Source organism: Saimiri boliviensis, chromosome 14 (assembly GCF_048565385.1).
Source record: "Saimiri boliviensis isolate mSaiBol1 chromosome 14, mSaiBol1.pri, whole genome shotgun sequence".
NCBI lineage: Eukaryota > Metazoa > Chordata > Mammalia > Primates > Cebidae > Saimiri > Saimiri boliviensis.
Window position 1 is genome coordinate 15,925,892 of NC_133462.1, and position 14,646 is coordinate 15,940,537.

Genomic DNA, 14,646 nt, shown 5'->3' on the forward strand with positions numbered 1-14,646 from the left:
AAGAGCAAAACTCCATCTCAAAGAAAAAGAAAGGAAGGAAGGAAGGAAGGAAGGAGGGAAGGAGGGAGGGAGGGAAGGAGGGAGGGAAGGAGGGAGGGAGGGAAGGAGGGAGGGAGGGAAGGAGGGAAGGAGGGAAGGAGGGAGGGAGGGAAGGAGGGAGGGAGGGAGGGAGGGAAGGAGGGAGGGAGGGAGGGAGGGAAGGAGGGAAGGAGGGAGGGAGGGAGGGAGGGAGGGAGGGAGGAAAGGAAAAGAGAGAGAAAAGGAAAAAAGAAAAAGAAAAACAAAGAAGAAAAAGAGAGAAACAGAAAGAAATAAAAAAAGAGAGAGGGAGAGAAAAGAAAATTACAGTCACACAAGCCCATACTAAGACTCTACCCTCACTAGCTGGGGAGTACAAAAGCAGGTCACTTAAGACAGACTTTGGGAGCCTTACCTAACTCATTTGCAACATAGAGATGATAAAGCCACCCTCACAGTCTTGCAATGAGGAGTTTAACTACGATTATGCTCATAAAAGGCTTCCCACAGTTCTGGGTTTTTTCAAGCAGATAAATGGAGCTGGGCTAGGGCTGTTTTAGACCAAACACAGACGGGCACAGGAAAATATCAGATGTTCACGTGTACACCACATGGCCCACAAACCTGCACACAGACACCAGAATGCACACACGAAAGCATCCAGAGGTTTATATGTGGTCATCCAGCTGTGAATGTATGCACACAAATATGAATATGCAGCACCCACCTTGTTTTACACAGACATGCACATTGTAGACATCCCCTAAATCACATGTGCCAACATGCTATATGCAGAGGCAGACACAAAGACTGGCGAGCATTGAGAAACAGTGGCACACCCTGCCAGGCATACACACACATGTGCATGTGCAGACGTATGTTGGAATGGATACCCACAAAGCACCCTGGTGCACACATGAATTCATGTATCAGCATGAACATGCTGAAGCATACATGCACATAGACACTATAAGCGTGCACCCAGAATGACACACAGACAGCTGTAGAAACGAGGATAAACAGCCTGGCGCGGTGGCTCAAGCCTGTAATCCCAGCACTTTGGGAGGCTGAGGCGGGTGGATCACGAGGTCGAGAGATCGAGACCATCCTGGTCAACATGGTGAAACCCCATCTCTACTAAAGATACAAAAAATTAGCTGGGCATGGTGGCACGTGCCTGTAATCCCAGCTACTCAGGAGGCTGAGGCAGGAGAATTGCCTGAACCCAGGAGGCGGAGGTTGCGGTGAGCCGAGATCGCGCCATTGCACTCCAGCCTGGGTAACAAGAGCGAAACTCCGTCTCAAAAAAAAAAAAAAGAAACGAGGATAAACAACGGCAGAGGCATCCAGGAAAACCCACTGGACAGCATGGCACAGAATACAAAGACGCAGGAGCACACGGGGTGATGGAGGGGAACACTGACCTGCTGGGAAGGAGAAAGAGAAAGGAAGACGGGACCCAAGACAAGCGCAGACAGACAGGTGCGCAAAGTCCTATGCAGGCCTCCAGGGCCATCCAGAATAATCTGAGGGTCTAATGCTGGCCTGTCCTTCTGCAGATCTGCCTAACTCAGCACCATGTCCAGGAGGCCATGAAGGATTAATTTCCTATTCACAGGTGAACGGGGTAAAGCTTAGCTGTACTGAGGAAGGGTTGGGGAAAGAGGTTCCGGAAGACTCGGTCCCTTTCCTCCTTCCCAAAGGAAAAGATTTGGGAGCTTTCTTTTTTTTTTTTTTTTTTTTTTTTTTTTGTATTTTTAGTAGAGACGGGGTTTCACCATGTTGACCAGGATGGTCTCGATCTCTTGACCTTGTGATCCACCCGCCTCGGCCTCCCAGAGTGCTGGGATTACAGGCTTGAGCCACCGCGCCCGGCCGATTTGGGAGCTTTCGACTAGAGAATGTAAAAGCAAAGAAGGTGCTTAGAGAACATGTCCTCCATCCTCATCCTACAGATTAAAAAGAACCGCTAATATTCACTGAGCACTTCTTGCCATGTGCCTCATCTGCATTAACACATGCACTTCTCCCCAAATAGCTGAAGGGGTAGGAGCTGTTCTTGGTTCCCTAAGGCTCAGAGAGATGAAGTCAGCTGTTCGAGGCCACAAAACAAAGAAGGGATAAGGTTAGGATTCCAATCCATGCCTCGATCACTGTACCATCCATCCAGAAAGGGAAACTGAGGCCCAGCAAAGGAAAGGAAACTTCCTGGGTTCGCCCCCAACTCACTCTGAAAGCCTCTACCTCCTCCCAGAAACTCACAGGTCCCTGCCACGTGTTTTCAGACACCATACAGATTACCAGGGTAATCAGCACGGCCAAAATCGACTGACCTCTTTGTCCCCACACACCAGAGTTCTCCCAACCTGAGTCTCCCCATCCCCTCCCTGCCCAGGTCATGGCAGCCTGTCCAAACACTCTGTGCCCCTCCTACTGCCAACCTCACTGAGAAACAAACTCCCCAAATTTCTATCTCCCACCTTTTTAAGAAACAAGAGGGAAAAGGAGGGGCCCAGGCTTACAGCCAGCCCAGGTGCAGGCTGTTGATCAGGATTAGAGGGACTGATATTTGCCAAGCTAGCGCTAATCCTCCTTTCACCTGTTCCGCTCCAAAATCAACAAACAGCTGTCCTCTCTCTGCTTTGTTCTTTGCCCTTTGTTCCCTCCACACAGGTCACAGAAGCTCAGCAGCCTAGAACACTGTGAGCAAAGAAGGTGTTAGAGAACCTTTCATCCATCCTCATCCTACAGATTAAGAAGAACTACTAATATTCATTAAACACTTACTGCCATGTACCTCATCTGCATTAACACATATACTTCTCCCCTAAATGGCCCTGGGGGTTCCAACCTTACTCACCTCCACTTGTCCAAAGTTGGTGACTCAGAGGAGAGGTGCAACCCTGGAATGGTCCAACCATCAGAGCCTGCCCAGTGCCCATCTGGGGACCCTCTCGGGGTCTGGCTGAGTCTCATCTCAGCGCCACATAGGACCAGTCTTAGCACCTGCCTAATGTCCGTGTCAGAGCCCGCTGGGACCAACCTCAGACCGTATATGGTGCCACTCTGATGCCCTCCTGAAGCAGGACACTCTTATTCCCTCAGTGACACCTGACACAACACACAGAACCCTCTTGGCACCAGACATGACTTTAGTATTCTCCTGGTGTCAAGTTCAGTGCCACCTTGTTGCCCATCCTTGCATATCCCCGGGGGCAATCCCGAAGCCACACAATGCCTCTCCCTCCCTGGCCCTGCCTGATGCTGATATCAGAACTGCCAGTGTCATCCCTGTGTCCACTGCTGATGCCAGTCTCAGCACTCACCTCCTGCTAAGCCTGGCCCACACCTGACTCCCAGGGTGATCGAGGCCAGTCAGTGTAGCGGGACGAGGACAGAGTTCAAATCCTGGCTCCCTCACTTACTCCCTGTGTGACCTCACTCGAGGCTTCGTGGAGTCTAGATCTGCTCATCTTCAAAATGAGAATGATGATGAGCCGACCGCATTGTTACAAAGATCTGACCAGATCGCACACACCAATCTTCCCATAGAGGGCAGGGCTCGCCACAGGGCAAATGTCCTGTTTACTAACGAAGAACTTCCCCGAGGGAAGGACAGCAGGCTACCCAGCCCTTCTCCGCTCCCACCCACCCCAGAGTCTTCCTCTGTGCCTAACACTGGGGAGGACCCCAATCTCTTCCGCTATTGTTCCCTCCTCCTGGTAAGAGCAGTAGCGCAGGAATAGCCCTTAAAGGAGACTGAACTCACCCTGAAATGTGACCTTCTCTTCCCAAACACTACCTTTCCACTGGGAAGGAAACCAAACCCAGAAAGGGGATTAAGGATGCAGAGCAGGAAAGACTGGAGTTGAGGGCCACTGGCGCGAGTCCCCCGCTCACGTTCTGTTTTCTGGCCTCCGTAGGCCCTGACGTAAAATGAGAAACGTGACAGCAACAACAACAATGGGAATGACAGAGTCAACCTAGGGGTTACCCTAAGGATCTGGGTTGGAAACCAGTGGAGGTCCTTGTAAATTACAATTCTTGAGACGCTTGCGATCTTTCCACCTTTTGGGGGTTGTTATTACTATTTCTCCAGACCCGGCCAGTCCCTCCGCCAACAGATAACACAAGGCTCTCTTCTCCAGGTGTGCGGAAAGATCCCCTGACATATGGCTCTGGGCTTCCGCCCCTCTCCCAACCACAGATGGGCCATGGAGGTTCTATGGCACCCATCCTGGCCTCGCTTTGAGGTTCCAAGGAGGATTCTGGGTATCAAGAGACAGCTCTGGGCCAAAACAAAATCAGGTCAGCCCCTGGGTCTGGCGCTGGGCTGCTGCACTCTCTGGGAGGAACCTGCCAGGCGTGCTACACACTCCTCCTCCCAGAAACTCCACACCCATGGCCCTGGGTCTTCCTTACCCCAAGACTCTCAAGTCCATAGGCCCGGAATCTCCCCTCCTGGGACCCTTACGTCTGCATCCTCTTCACTAGAAGACCCCCAAACTCATAGCCACACTTCCATCTCACCCTTGTAAAAAGCCTGACCTTTGCATTCCTCGCCTCTGGAGCCCCAAGTCCACAACTTCGGGGTGCATTCCACTCTCAGACCCCAAATCCAAAGCACAGGTGCCCTCCTGTGCAAATATTACAAACTCCTCAGTTCTCGAGTTTATCTGTTGCCCCCTCCTAAAGCCACAGCCCCGGGGCACCCCCTCCTGAGGCACCACGGCTTTAGTCTGGAGGTCCCCTCTCTGTTCAGCTGCCCTGGGGTCCCCCTCCTCCTCCCTTGCTGGCTGTGTCCCAAGCTAGGCGGGGCGCATGGTGGGGGTGTAGTTGGGAGGTGAAATAAAGTGATTATATAATCAACCAAAGTCCGCTCCTCTTTTTCAGGCAGTATAAAGGCAAACTTCCCCAGCTGGCACCATCTAGAATCCCACCGCCACCATGCTGGCCTCAGGGCTGCTTCTGGTGGCCTTGCTGACCTGCCTGACTGTGATGCTCTTGATGTCTGTCTGGCGGCAGAGGAAGAGCAAAGGGAAGCTGCCTCCGGGACCCACCCCGTTGCCCTTCATTGGAAACTATCTGCAGCTGAATACAGAGCAGATGTACAACTCCCTCATGAAGGTGTCCCAAGGCAGGGAGATGGGTGGCATGGGGTGGGGGCTGCCCAGCTGGCTGTAGCTTTGTGGTGGGGGATTGCCCAGTCTTAGGACCAGAGTGGTTACCAGGAGATGGAGGTGGACCAGAGTCTTAGGAAAGGGGAACTTTTGAGGTTCAGCAGCAGGGTCCTAGCCAGGAAAGATGGGGTCTTAGGATGCCCAGTCCCTTGGCTGTGAGAATCTGCAGGGGAAGCATCCCGGTGCTGGGTCCATTCAGAGTGGGGGCTGCTCCCTCTCACCACTCCCACCCGCCTCCGTCAGATCAGTGAGCGCTATGGCCCTGTGTTCACCATTCACCTGGGGTCCCGGCGCGTCGTGGTGCTGTGTGGATACGATGCCATCAAGGAGGCTCTGCTGGACCAGGCTGAGGAGTTCAGCGGGCGAGGCGAGCAGGCCACCTTTGACTGGCTCTTCAAAGGCTATGGTGAGGGGGTGCCAGAGGGGGAAGTGGCCAGGAAGACGCGATGGCCTCAGTGTCCCCAGCCTTCGCCCCGACTCTCCTGCGCACTGGAGGCTGCAGCAGAGCCCCCCGTCAGGGCTTCTCTCCCCATCTCTGTTCACTGCAGCCTCTCCCTGTGTGTTCCTCTCACCTGTCTCCAGCATCCCCGTCCGGATTTCTCCCTGCCTCTGTCACTCGAGTCCCCTCTTTCCCTTCTGTCTCCACATCTGAGGACATCCTGGATTTCTGTTTTTCAACCCTGGTCCACATTCCATTTGTCTTTTGTCGCTCTCAGCTTCTGTGCTTCTCCATGTTTCTCCTCTCTGCCCTCCCCTCTCCTCCTCCTTCCTCTGCCTTAGCATTTCAGGGTATTCCTACTGCCACAACTCCAGCCTCCATCTCCTGGTAACAGCTTCTCCTCCTCCCAGACCCTCTCTGATTCGGTCTCTGTATTTTTCTCTCTTCTCCAGCTCAGCCTAAGGATCTTTCACCACTTTTATTTCCTCCTCTCAGATCTCCTCATAATCTCACTTCCTCTTCCTCCATCCTCCCTCCATCTCTCTCTCTCTGTCTTTCTCTCCCGGCGTCCTTCCCTTCCTCCATGGAGGGTCCCCGCATCCCTCTGTTTCTCTGTGCAGCTGTCTGTCTGGCCTGTTTCTCTTCTGATTCCCTCATTCTTCCTTTCTCTCTCTCTCTCGCTCGCTCGCTCGCTCTCTCGCTCTCTCTTCTCTCTCTCTCTCTCTCTCTCTCCTCTCTCCCCCTCTCTCTCCTCTCTCCCCCTCTCCACCCCGCTTCTCCGGTTTCTCTGAGTTTGCAGCTCCCCTGCACGCTTGCTCTGAATCCATCTCTCCCCCACCACACTCCCTCTCTGCTCCACCCTTGGGGACCCCTTTGGAGCTGGTCTGTGCCTGCCCCCCCGCACCCCCACCCCTACCCCCACCCCCGCTCCCTGACCTCTCCTCCACCCCCGCGTTCACCTCCCCAGGCGTGGCGTTCAGCAACGGGGAGCGCGCCAAGCAGCTCCGGCGCTTCTCCATCACCACCCTGCGGGACTTCGGGGTGGGCAAGCGCGGCATCGAGGAGCGCATCCAGGAGGAGGCGGGCTTCCTCATCGAGGTCCTCCGGGGCACGCACGGTGAGCAGCAGACCCCTAGTGCGGAGTCGGGAGAAGGAAAACGCCCAGGGCGAAGGACTCGCGCCCGGGCTCTGCCTGGATATGGGGACCCGGTGGGAAAAGGCGCACGCGCTCCCAGCCCTGGAGTCTGGCGCTGGGAATTTGGCTCACCAGGGCCGTGCCTCCCGGAATTCTCAGAATCGCATCAGAACTCTGAGTTGACTCTCTCCCCAACCCTCTCCCCCCCGCCACACCCTCAGGCGCCAGTATCGATCCCACCTTCTTCCTGAGCCGCACGGTCTCCAATGTCATCAGCTCTATCGTCTTTGGGGACCGCTTTGACTATGAGGACAAAGAGTTCCTGTCACTGCTACGCATGATGCTGGGAAGCTTCCAGTTCACGGCCACCTCCATGGGGCAGGTAACTGGCGGCAGCCCGCCCGGGACTTTCCTACCATGCCTTGCTAACTGCTCCCCTCCATGGGGACAGGGGCCTCGAACTCCCACACCCCTCCAGGCAGTGTCCCCTCCAAATCAGCCCCCAATATTGAACAACTGGACAGTTGCACCAGAACCCAAGACGGGTCCCCAACACCCAGTCTCCAAGGACACCTGGATATCTCAACAGATGCTCCCCAAAACAGAGCCCGCTGGCAGGAAGCATGCCTTCAGCCCAGCTCTCTCACCCGGGCACGTGCTCCCATTCCCAGCTTACCAGAATTTCCAACAGATGCTCCCTACCCAGTTCTTCTGAATATCTTAACACCTGGACAAGTGACCGCCTCAGCCCACCTCCTGCATACCCAAACACTTGGTGCTGCAAAATCCAGCCCATCATAATCATTTCACATCTACACAAATGTCCCAAATTAGCCCACTGGGATATCTGGCCAAGCACCCTCTATTTGACCCACTTAAATACCTGAACACCCACACAGGCTCCCTAACCAGCATCCCTAAACACATAAATATCTGGACAGATGATTCCTCAGACACTCAAATAAATGTTCCCCAACCCTTTTCAATCACACACCTTGCAGAGGTGCCCCCAATGCATCCACTTGGCTAGGTAAGCACGTGAACAGGTATCCCCTCCACTTTAATACCTGGACACCTGTACAAAAGCCCCCAATCCAGACCCAATAAGTATCTGGATAGCTGTCTCCAGCCAAGCCCACCTGAATGCCTAAATACCTAGACAGGTGATGCTCCCCTCACACAAGCCCCACCTGAGTAGCTAAAAACTTGAACAGGTGTCTTCCAACCCAACTTCACTTGAATATCTGAACACCTAGATGTGTGCTCCAATCCAGATGTGTGCTCATTTGAATACCTGAGACCTGGATATATGCCTCAGTTCTTCTCATCTAAATTGCTAGATTTTGGCCCCTAACCCACATGAAAACTTGGATATATATTCCCACCCAACCCCACTGAAATAGCTAAACACCTGGACAGATGCCTTTAACTCAGTTCCTTCTTTGCTATGAAACAAGTCCCATTCCCATCAGCTCCTGCCCCCGATAGCTGTCCATCCCTTCCCATCCTCTCTCTGCAACCCCCAGCTCTATGAGATGTTCTCTTCGGTGATGAAACACCTGCCAGGCCCACAGCAACAGGCCTTTAAGGAGCTGCAAGGGCTCGAGGACTTCATAGCCAAGAAGGTGGAGCACAACCAACGTACCCTGGATCCCAATTCCCCACGGGACTTCATCGACTCCTTTCTCATCCGCATGCGGGAGGTACACCCCAGCCGCCAGTGTGGGGAGAGAAATCAGGCTGGCAGTGGGGAGGGCAGACAACACAGGCCCATGCAAATTAGCCCCCGTCATCAAAATCCTCACAATTGGCCGGGGGCGGTGGCTCACCCCTATAATCTCATCATTTTGGGAGGCTGAGGAGGGTGGATCACCTGAGGTCAGAAGTTCAAGAACAGCCTGGCCAACATGGTGAAACCTCGTCTCTACTAAAAACACAAAAATGAGAAACACAAAACCAAAAAAATAAAAATAAATAAATACAAATACAAAAATGAGCCAGGCATAGTGGTGCGAGCCTGTAATCCCAGCTACTCAGGAGGCTGACAGGAGAATCGCTGGAACTCAGGAGTCAGAGGTTGCAGTGAGCCGAGATCATACCACTGCACTCCAGCCTAAGTGACAGAGTAAGGCTCTGTCAAAAAAAAAAAAAAAAAAAAAAAAATCCTCACAATCCCAACTGTATCAGCCATCACTGTTCCGTCTCCTGAGCCCTCACCCACAGGCAGGACTTGTGCACGTGAATTAGAATCACAAGCCCTCCCGCAGCACTCCCACGTGCCAGGTCCTGCGTTAAGTGCTTTAAGATAGTCCCCCATTGAACACTCACAACAGCTCTTCAAAGAGGTTCATGCGTGGCCCCAGTTGTACAAATGAGGAAACTGAGGCCCAGAGAGTATAAGTATCTTGCCTGAGGTCACACAGCGAGCAAGCTGTGGTTTCCCCAAGCTCAGACTCTGGTCTCTCTGAGCCTAAAGCGGCTGCTTTTAGCCACCATGCTCTCTAACCTATCATGTCCTGGTTATCAGACCCGCCTCTGTAGACAGGGGAACTGGCTTTACATGGGAGGGTCCCCACCTCCATCTGGATGTCAGTATCCCATGTGGGAAGGCTTTAGGGAGTCCGAAGCTCAGCAAGAAAGATCAAAGGAGGGGATTCCTCCATAGTAAGCTTCAAGATTTTTAGGGAAGAAATAAAATGCTGTTGCTTACAATCCTGTGCTTGTCTCTCAGAAAAAAAAACTCTTTTTTTTCTGACTCTCTTGATCTTGCCATCTCTGTACTACCTTCTCTTCATTTCCCTTTAACCTTCTGTATTTATTTATTTATTTATTTATTTATTTATTTATTTATTTATTTTTGAGATGGAGTTTCGCTCTTGTTACCCAGGCTGGGGTGCAATGGCGCGATCTCAGCTCACCGCAACCTCCGCCTCCTGGGCTCAGGCAATTCTCCTGCCTCAGCCTCCTGAGTAGCTGGGACTACAGGCGTGCGCCACCATGCCCAGCTAATTTTTTGTATTTTTAGTAGAGACGGGGTTTCACCATGTTGACCAGGATGGTCTCGATCTCTCGACCTCGTGATCCACCCGCCTCAGCCTCCCAAAGTGCTGGGATTACAGGCTTGAGCCAGCGCGCCCGGCTATCCTTCTCTTTCTAAATATTCCTACTATTAAAAGAGTAACAGTCTGGGCAACATGGTGAAACCCTATCTCTACAAAAAATACAAAAAAAAAAAAAAAAAAAAAATAGCTGGGCGTGGTGGTGCATGCCTGTGGTCCCAGCTACTCAAGAGGTCGAGGTGGGAGGATAGCTTGAGCCCAGGGGGCAGGGGTTGCAGTGAGCCGAGAAGATGGCACTGCACTCCAGCCTGGGTGACAAAATGAGACCTTGTCTCAAAACCAAATTAATTACTTTTTAAAAAGTAACAGCTGAGCCTGCATGGTCATATGCGTATCCAGTTCCAGCTACTCAGGAGGCTGAGGCTGGAGGATTCCCTGAGCCCAGGAGTTCGAGTCCAGCCTGGGCAACTTAGCAAGACCAAGTCTTTATAAGAAAAACTGACCGCTAAGTTGATAACTAAAGGACAGATGGTCAGCCAGGTAAAGAAGGGGAGAAGCAAGAGCATTTGGGGCACAGCCAGCAGCCAGGGCAAGGTCTGGAACCTGGAGGGAGCCTGGCAGACCTAGAGTCCCTCATTCCACCTTTGGTCTGGATCTAAGAGAGGTAAATCCAAAGGAAAAGCCCCAGAAGGGCCCCAAGGGCAAGAGGAGTGAGCTTGGCCTAAAGCCCCCTCTCCCTGCAGGAGGAGAAGAACCCTAACACGGAGTTCTACTTGAAGAACCTGGTGCTGACCACGCTGAACCTCTTCTTTGCGGGCACCGAGACCGTCAGCACGACCCTGCGCTATGGCTTCCTGCTGCTCATGAAGCACCCAGAGGTGGAGGGTAAGGCTGGAGGGAAGGGAAGTGAAGGGACCCAGACCCTCAAAACTCCCCTGGTGCAGTGTCCCCACCTGTCCCAGATCCCAGGACCCTGGGACGTGCCTTGCTGTCCAGACACAGGGCAATATCCAGCTGGTGGGCATCAACTGAGTCTCATTAGTTGATAAAATATGGAAAATGCCTGCAGTGATTTGTCAGTCACTCCTGTCCCAAGCCCACCGAGTGCCCACTGCCCGCTCCTCTGGACCACCCCCTAAGTTCCTCCCTGTGCGTCCCCTGTGATTCTGGCATGACCTGGGTAACAGGATCCTGCTCCAGCAATGCTGATGTCTGTTATGAATGGTGAGTGGGCATCCCTCACCCGCGTATGACTACCTCTGTGTCACACACGGAGCCATGTCATCCGCCCCATTTTGCCTATTCGGGCTATCATCCCTGCTCTGAGACCCCTAGATACCTAAACACGTTCCCCTTCCTCCCCCAGCCAAGGTCCGTGAGGAGATTGACAGAGTGATCGGCAAGAATCGGCAGCCCAAGTTTGAGGACCGGGCCAAGATGCCCTACACGGAGGCAGTGATCCACGAGATGCAAAGATTCGGAGACATGCTCCCCATGGGTGTGGCCCGCAGGGTCACCAAAGACACCGAGTTTCGGGACTTCATGCTCCCTAAGGTGCTGTTTCCCCTGCCCTGGGCTACAGGGACTTCCAGCCCCTCTCTGTGTCCTCAGCATCCCACCCCCATTAGAAGCTGTCTAGACTCGGTCCCACTCCCTCAATCAGTCAAAAAAGACTTTCCCAACCACCACATCCCTTCCACCTTCCCACGTAGAGACTCCGCAATCCTGTGTCTCCCCAGACCCTTTGTGTCAGAAGAATCGATGCCATGTTCCCAAACTTCTTACGAATCAGCAGAAGCCTTTCCATTTAGGCCTTTTGCCTTAGAGACACAAACTCAGGTCCCCCAAACACCCTGCCTAGGAGGACATGGACCCCTTGTCTCCCAAACTGCCTGTCTCAGGGACACAAACCTTCTATCCCCCAAAGCTCCTCCCTCAGAAAACCCCAACTCCCATGCCTGCCACTTCCCATCACCTGGGGCACCCTGGTTCCCCCTCCAGCTCCTGTGTCCTTTCACCAATCCCCCAACCTGCCTCATCACACACACACACACCTTCCTCCTCCCTCCCAGGGCACCGAAGTGTTCCCTCTGCTGGGCTCTGTGCTGAGAGACTCCAGGTTCTTCTCCAATCCCCGGGACTTCAACCCCCAGCACTTCCTGGATGAGAAGGGGCAGTTTAAGAAGAGTGATGCATTTGTGCCCTTCTCCATCGGTAAGAGACCCATGTTTGCTGCCAGGCCACTGCTCACACCGGCAGGGGCCTCCCTCACCCAGCTCTCCTCTCTGAGGCGTAGCCAGGTAGTTCTCCAGCTTGGAAGTTCCCGTAGAATCTACCCTTGAGCCACCAGCTGATCCTCCCTTAACTACCAAGCACCCAGTACCTATGCCCAGGCAAAAGAGAAGGAAATATCATACCCTGTAGATTTATTTGTCTAGGGTCACACAGCACATATTTTTCCGATCGTGCTTGCAAGTGTATCTGGCAGGAAGGGGCATCTAAACCTCCCATTGCTACACCTGGCATGGATCACCCCATCTACGGTGGATGCATGACATTATGCCTTTTTCAAAACCCATAGAACTGTACAACACAGAGTAAACCCTAATGTAACTATGGACTTTGGTTAATAATCATATATCAATATTGGGTCACCAGTGTTATATCTCTTATAGAAGGAAACTGAAGCTCAGGGAGGATCAGTGCCTCCTCTGAAAGCCTCTCAGGCCATAATATTCCACCCCTCCTCCCTGGGAGAGCCGCAGCTGGAGGTGGGTAGTGGGGCGAGGCTGCACGGAGAGTGGGCTTCACCCCCACCCCTCCCACCTCTCCTCCTCAGGAAAGCGGTACTGTTTCGGAGAAGGCCTGGCCAGAATGGAGCTCTTTCTGTTCCTCACCACCATCATGCAGAACTTCCGCTTCAAGTCGCCGCAGTCGCCCAAGGACATCGACGTGTCCCCCAAACACGTGGGCTTTGCCACAATCCCACCAAACTACACCATGAGCTTCCTGCCCCGCTGAGCGAGGGGCGGTGCTGGTGCAGGGCAGGTGGGCGGGGCCGGAAAGGGGCGGGGCCAGGGGCGGGGCTCGCGGGAGGGGCGGGGCTAAGAGTGGAGGCAGGATGGGGGAAAGCAAGGGGCGAGGTGGTTAGAGGGAAGAGAAGAAACAGAAGGGGCTCATTCACCTTGATAAGGTGCTTCCGAGCTGGGATGAGAGGAAGGGAAACCTCACACTACGCTATGAAGAGTAGTAATAATAGCAGCTCTTATTTCCTGAACAAGTCCCTCCGTGTCAGCTCTGTTCAAAAAGCGTTGCTGGCCAGGCGCGGTGGCTCACGCCTGTAATCCCAGCACTTTGGGAGGCCGAGGCGGGTGGATCACGAGGTCGAGAGATTGAGACCATCCCGGTCAACATGGTGAAACCCCGTCTGTACTAAAAATACAAAAAATTAGCTGGGCATGGTGGCGCGTGCCTGTAATCCCAGCTACTCAGGAGGCTGAGGCAGGAGAATTGCTTGAACCCAGGAGGCGGAGGTTGCAGTGAGCCGAGATCGCGCCATTGCACTCCAGCCTGGGTAACAAGAGCGAAACTCCGTCTCAAAAAAAAAAAAAAAAAAAAAAGCGTTGCACGCTCACCTCACTTAATTGCCACGAACCTCTGCCAAGGGGAACAGCGCTCATGCCCATTTTACATGTGACAAACCTGAGGCTCAGAAAGTTGTCTCTATCTGAGGTCTCACAAAATATAATCTCTCAGAAAAATCTTTGAACACAGATCTGTGTCCATAACCCTCCGGACTGACTCTTAAAAAGCACCCCTTCCACTCACAGAATGCCTTATCCACAAAGGCAATGCTATGTGGAATACCACATTCCACGTGACATTGCCTCGGACCAAGGCACTCACTTTATGGCAAAAACAAACAAACAAACAAAAAACCCTTCCTCAAGTAAAACAGCTTAATGTGGCATCACATGGCCTGAACCTCCCAGTCCTGGGGGTTTTTCCAGGCCCCTGGCAGGCAGCTGTCCTGGCTTCACTCCACACTTGTCCACACTCTCACCTACTCAGCATGCTTTGAGCACCACGGTGTAGTCTGCGTTTGCTACCAGGTAAGGCCTCTGTGGTCCATTCAGAGTCAGTCCAGGGACACAACGAGACATGCATGAGGCATACAGAGTCAGTCCACTGACAATTCTTTTGCAGAGCAGAAGTTTTTAATTTTAATGACACTCTGTCATTGTATCTCTTAATGAAGAAGTTGAAGGAGAGAACCATTTTTAGGAATGCTGGGAGAACTCTGGATCCGGACATAGCCATATGCATGTATATGATCATGTGCAGGCATGCATATGAGCATACGACTGTATACCGTGTATGCATAAAATACATTCCACTATGGGTTTCTGAATGTGGGGCTCTCCTGATGGATCTGGGGTCTGTTGTAAGACCCTGCTAAGAGTTTCAGAATCACCCGCACACTCTCAAAGAAGTTAGTGTATGTCCCCCTTAGAGGCTCCCTTACAGCTTTCACGAACATTAACTCCAAGTTTATTGTAGACCTAAATGAAAAGTGAGGATCTATAAAACTTCTAGGAGATAACATAGGAGAAAATCTAGATGACCTCAAGTTTGATGATGACTTATTAGATACAACACCAAAAGAACAATCCTTGAAAGAAGCAATTGATAAGTTGTGTCATTAGAATTCAAAATTTCTGCTCTGCAAAAGAATTGCCAAGAGAATGGCAATACAAGCTGCAGACGGGAGAACATATTTGCAGGGCACATACCTGATGCAGGACTTACATTAAA

General features: G+C 52.5%; 1 protein-coding gene across 1 annotated transcript; it reads left to right on the forward strand.

Moving 5' to 3' along the window:
- Nucleotides 1–4,899: 4,899 nt before the first annotated feature.
- Nucleotides 4,900–13,348, forward strand: LOC101046499 (cytochrome P450 2A13). Its single transcript, XM_003943179.3, has 9 exons — nucleotides 4,900–5,145; nucleotides 5,442–5,604; nucleotides 6,605–6,754; nucleotides 6,994–7,154; nucleotides 8,299–8,475; nucleotides 10,575–10,716; nucleotides 11,198–11,385; nucleotides 11,904–12,045; nucleotides 12,671–13,348. Exons 1-9 carry the CDS (start codon nucleotides 4,966–4,968, stop codon nucleotides 12,850–12,852), a joined length of 1,485 nt encoding a protein of 494 aa, XP_003943228.1. The 5' UTR covers nucleotides 4,900–4,965; the 3' UTR covers nucleotides 12,853–13,348.
- The last annotated feature ends 1,298 nt before the right edge of the window (nucleotides 13,349–14,646 follow it).